Source organism: Crocodylus porosus, unplaced genomic scaffold (genome assembly GCF_001723895.1).
Source record: "Crocodylus porosus isolate Cpor-Errol unplaced genomic scaffold, CroPor_comp1, whole genome shotgun sequence".
Taxonomy (NCBI): Eukaryota; Metazoa; Chordata; order Crocodylia; family Crocodylidae; genus Crocodylus; species Crocodylus porosus.
This window is the reverse complement of record NW_017728886.1, coordinates 37,744,888-37,750,592: the sequence shown is the minus strand read 5'-3', so window position 1 is coordinate 37,750,592 and position 5,705 is coordinate 37,744,888. Positions and strand designations below refer to the sequence as shown.

General features: G+C 43.6%; 1 protein-coding gene across 3 annotated transcripts in view; it reads right to left on the bottom strand.

Moving 5' to 3' along the window:
• Positions 1-5,705, bottom strand: part of NMT2 (N-myristoyltransferase 2) — a 44,454-nt gene that overhangs the window by 29,438 nt on the left and 9,311 nt on the right. For all 3 annotated transcript variants that reach the window (XM_019532645.1, XM_019532661.1, XM_019532652.1), the window contains exon 2: positions 613-748. In XM_019532645.1, the coding sequence (XP_019388190.1) occupies positions 613-748 (136 nt within the window). The remainder of the gene's footprint in view (positions 1-612; positions 749-5,705) is intronic.

Genomic DNA, 5,705 nt, shown 5'->3' with positions numbered 1-5,705 from the left:
TTTATATCAAAGCATCATAAAATATCTAGATAGATCTAGGACCAGGGATTAGAATCCAGGACATCTCTGATCCTTCCCCTCTCCCCTGCCCCACCTCCCCCACCCCAGATGTCCTCTTTTTTGATACTGGAAATATGGTAACCCTATCTGATTTAAAGTGATGTAGCCACAAACAGATCTGATTTAAAATGAACTTATTCCACTGCTACTGAAATCCACTATAGTACAATTTTGCCATTCAGATAATTGATTATACAACAGACCACTTTGGAATTTACCAAACACAAAATATTCTAAATAAACATTATAACTACAGATTACAATTCTCTGCTACAAGCTCACCAACAGCTTGACTACTAACTGACTGAAAGAAACACCTTCTCCACCTTCCACAGAACACATCATCTTGGTAATTACCAGGATACCACAGACAGCTTGATAAAGACTGTAAACTACTGTGCTTATCTTCTGACATAGTTATGTATCCTTTTGTCTGTCATAAAAGGACAATAGCCTCTACTGCACATGCCTAATTCAGCCGGGTGGTAAGGGAATACTACCCATTTGTTTGCACAGGAAACCACAGATGTTAAAATAAAATAAGGCTCTTACTTTTGAAGGCTGTTGAATTTTAATCTCCTGGGAGTCAGAAGCAGAATCTGATTTGGTGCCGCCGGAGTTTGGTTTCTCCTTTTTTCTTTTCTGTTTCTTTTTTTTTTTCTTAGCTCCCAAATCCCCTCCAGGACTTCTGTCAAGAAAAATTCAGAAGAGGTGAAATGATTAAAACCAATACCATAAAGCCTGAAATATATGAAAGTTAAATTTAGAAAAACACCATCTCTATGTATGAAAAACTAACAGCAGTTAACCATGTAAGGGGAAAGAAAAGGGAAGAGAAAGCAATCTCTTATAGAAAGGTCATCTGTGTTAGCTCACACTTGTTCCAGACATCCAGTACCCCAGTTTATAGGGTATTTGGGCACTCTTAAATAGTCAATGCCATTCTAAAGGCTTTTTTTATTTAGCAAAAACACGAAACGACTATTTCAACATACCGGTGTGCAGTAAAAGTTTCAATGTCCTGTTGACCATTTAATTAGCAGGAACACTCCACAGAAAGACATAGGGGACTTTAGTAAGGAAGAAAATGTGACTATAATGCACGAAAGTCAAAACTTGTCTTACGTCCATAAAAGTGATTATTTAATTTTCAGAATGTAGTTCTGAGCCAAAGCTGAATACAATCGCCCCTTAATCATAAAGGCCAGTTGACAGTTCTGATACTTTCAGCTAAGAATAATGGCTGGAATTTTCTAATGTTCCTTAGGGAATTAAAAGCACAGGTTCTTCTGAAAGTCAGTGGGACTTGTCTTACTAAATGGCTTTTGAAAGTCTTCCATATGTCCTCAGAAGCTCCTGACACCTACCAATAGCCAACTAGGTTCTTCCACTCAGGCTCACTTTTCAAGGACAACAGGAACAGGGAAAAATCCAACCAGAAAACATTCTACATAATTTTTTTAGGGATCTTTGTTTCCAACTTGAATAATGATAGACAGACAGATTTAGATATTTATTGCTCAAATCTCACCAAGGACTGATGGGCAAAGGATCCAAATAGTCAGTTATTAAACAAGTGCTAATACTGGATGAGATTTAAGGGAAAAGCCATACAAAGAAAGCTCCCTGCTTGCATCCTGTTCACGCAGAATTCAACACGTTGGCTGATGTCAGTATGAACCCTTTTCTCTTTAAAGAGGACAATCAATTAACAAATAATCAAATGCTATAGTAGGACCCTGCAGATACAATGTATCACAGAAAGTCACTGGATAGCAGTGGCAGTCTTAACAGTTTTTGAGAGAGTTAACAGAAGCAAAAAAATGTGCATACGATTGGCCCTACAACAGATACTAGAAACTTTTGCCCAATTCAAAGAAAGCAAGAAATAATTCTTAATTTAAGTCATAGTGAGAAACAGCTTTGATTGTGTGTGACATTGACAAGCGCATAAGAGAGATCACTTGTTTTTTTCTGCCAAACTCTAGTCATGGGAACACGTGGATTAACATATTGGGTTGCAACCATCGTGAATCCTTATGGAAAGTACATCTGTATAATCCATGCTTTCCTAGGGACCACTCTGACCGTAAAGCTTAGCGTGCCCAGTATTGGCAACCCTATCACTTGTCAATGCTTAAAAAATAAATAAATAAATAAATAAATAAATCACTAGAGCCTAAGAAAACTCTCAAATGCCCACATTACAAGCTGAAAGCCTGCTTTTAGACAAGTTTCAACCACCCACTGTAAACACTGACTTGTACAGTAATGTCATTGTTTTCTAACTGACTCTTGAACGAAAGACCAATCCTGAGAAGTGCTGAACACCTGCATCAGAACTTCAAATTAAATTGCAAGAGGAGAATAAGGGACTTCAGGGCAGTGCTCAGCAGCTTTAGGGACTGGGTCCTAATAGCTCTCTCACAGGTTAGAGAACCCAAGCAAAGGAGCTGGGGCAGGCAATGAAGTTTACATAGCTGGATTTTTTTTTCTTGGATCTCTGCAAAAGCAAGCATTTGAGCCCAAATTGACTACAGAGAATTTTCAGTTCTTGAAGGGTTCTTATGCTTGACAGCAGTTTATACAATCCTTCTTACAACAGTATCTAGATTTGGGCTGTCCAACTTCATCATGGCTGGGGGCTGCATGCCATGCAGGTGGCACACTGTGAAGGGTGGACCCCTAGGATGGGATCCTGCCCCTTGCTGTGCTAGAGGCATGCATCACAGCAACATACAACCCCTCACCTCCCCGGGTAGTGCCAGCAATGCACAGACCCACACTCCCTGTTATTCAGGCAGCAGAAAGAGAGACAACTGTCAGGGTGGCCCATGGACCACCAGCTTGACCAGCCTGACCTAGATTATCTGAAGATATAGAGAATCCTACTTCAATTATTTAGTTGACCTGCATGCTAAATTGTTAGACTATGTACGCTTAAACTAAAACAGTCCCAAAGTTCTGCACTGAGGTTACAGCTATGAGCCAGCTGGAACATGGGCAAGCAGAATTAGCTTTTCCAGAATTTCACGTCTGGAAAAAATAAACATGTTGGGTACCTCACACCAAACAAAATTCAGAGCTAGTTTTCTATATTATTTATGCTAAGGAAGATATTTAACTAAATATTGCTGCGAAGATTGAAATACAAAAAGAAAGCTTAAATCACTAAAAGGAAGCTTATAAGAAGTGGAAACTTGGAGAAATAACTAGGGAAGAATATAAGAGCATTGCTTGGGCATGCAGGGATGAAGTCAGGAAGGCCAAAGCGCAATTGGAGTTGCAGCTAGCAAGGGATGTGAAGGGTAACAAGAAGGGTTTCTAGAAGTATGTCAGTAGCAAGAGGAGGATCAGGGAAAGTGTGGGTCCCTTACTGAGTGGGGGAAGCAACCTTGTGACAGAGGAAGCAGAAAAGGCTGAAGTGCTCAGTGCCTTTTTTGCCTCACTCTTCACAGGCAAGGTCAGCTTCCAGACTATTGCACCAGGCAGAATAGTTTGGGTAGGAGGTGAGCAGCCCTCAGCGGTGAAAGAAAAAGTTAGGGAGTACTTAGAAAAGCTGGATGTGTACAAGTCCAGGGGGCTGGACAGGATGCACCCAAGGGTGCTGAGGGAGCTGGGTGATGTGATTGCAGTGCCATTGGCCATGATCTTTGAAAACTCATGGCGATCAGAAGAGGCCCTGGATCACTGGAAAAGGGCAAACATCATGCTCATAATTGAGAAAGGGGAAAAGGAGGATCCAGGGAACTACTGACCAGTCAGCCTCCCTCAGTCCTTGAAAAAACCATGGAGCAGATCCTCAAGGAATCCATTTCTAAGCACTTGGGGCAGAAAAAGGTGATCAGGGCACGGAATCACCAAGGGCAAGTCATGGCTGACCAACTTGATTGCCTTCTATGATGAGATGACTGGCTCTGTGGATGCGAGGAGACCAGTTGGTGTGGTGTGCCTTGATTTTAGCAAGGCTTTTGATACAGTCTCCCACCATATTCTTGCAGGCAAGCTCAGGGCCTATCACAGGGGTGGCCAGGAGGGCCATTTGGCCCGGGCCTCTCATTCACAGAGGGCCTCAAATTTAGACTTTTGATGGTATCTCTAAATGAGGTACAGACACAGAGATACACTGACAGGATTGAAAGAAGACGATGTTCATCATACAACTTTAAACTTGTGTCCCATTACCGGCTACACTGCCTGTAGCGCACTATGAATTAATATTTTTTAATATACTGGGAGCCTCAAAAAATGGAAGTGGCCTGGGCCTCTCTCGACCCCTAAGAGGGCCTGAGCAAGCTAAGGAAGTATGCGCTGGATGAATGGATTGCATGGTGGATAGAAAACTGGTTGGAGTATTGGGCTCAGAGAGTAGTAATCAAAGGCTTGACGTCTAGTTGGCGGCCAATATCAAGTGGAGTGCCCCAGGGGTTGGTCCTGGCGCTGGTTTTATTCAATGTCTTCATCAACGAACTGGAAAATAGCATAGATTTCACCCTTAGCAAGTGTACAGATGACACCAAGCTGTGGGGAGCAGTAGATATGCTGGAGAGTCCGGCTAGGGTTCAGAGTGATGTAGACACATTGGAGGATTGGGCCAAAAGAAATGTCACAAGGTTCAACAAGACAAGTGCAAAGTCCTGCACATAGGACAGAACAATTCCATGCACCAGTAGGCTGGGGGCTGACTGGCTGGGCAGCAGCTCTGCAGAAAGTGACCTGTGGGTTATAGTGGATAATAAGTTGAATATGAGCCAGCAGTGTGCCCTAGTTGCCAAGAAGGCTAACAAGCTAACAGGGCTGCACTGGTTGATGTGTTGGCAGTAGGTAAAGGGAAGTGATTATTAGGGGTGTGCAAGAAGGGCCGTATTTGATTTGGATTTGAATTTGGCCTGAACTGGGGACAGCGATTAGATTCCTTGATTCAGATCACTGTCCCCAATTCGATTTAGCCAAATCTGAATCTGAAAATTCGGTGCCGATTCAGAGAATCAGCGATTCGGCCATAGACACAGTTTTAAATGTTTTTTCTACATACCTCAAGGTACCAGGAGCGGCGGTTCGTGAATGCTGTGACGGTGGGGCGGATGGAGCATCCCACAGGAGTGTGGGGGGCCCTTCTGCATGCTCAGTGGCAAACCCATAAGTGAACCAAAAGTACTTCTGGTCCACTTCCAGGTCCACCGGGGAGACCCCCCACAGCAATTGGCCACAGGGAGACTCCAGGTACCCCCAGACTCAGGAGGCATCAGTCACCAAGCCAGGGGAAGGGTGCTGGGGGCTCCTCTCGCACGCTCCCTGGCGGACCCAGCAGCAGACCGGAAGTGCTTCTGGTCCACTTCCGGGTCTGCTGCTCAGTGTGCTGGGAAGCCTGCCATGCTCCTATGGGACGCTCCATCTGCCTCAGCATCTCAGCATTCACTAGACACCTGCTACCTGAGGCACGTAGAAAAAACATTTAAAGCTGTGTCTGTATCTGAATTGCTGAATCTTTCCAAATCTCTCCAAATTGATTCAGAAGGTTCTGATTCGATTCAGAGAGATTAAAGGGTCTCCCGATTCATAGTTTCATAGTTTCTAGGGTCAGAAGGGACCTGAGTAGATCATTTAGTTCGACCCCCTGCCATGGCAGGAAAGAGTACTGGGGT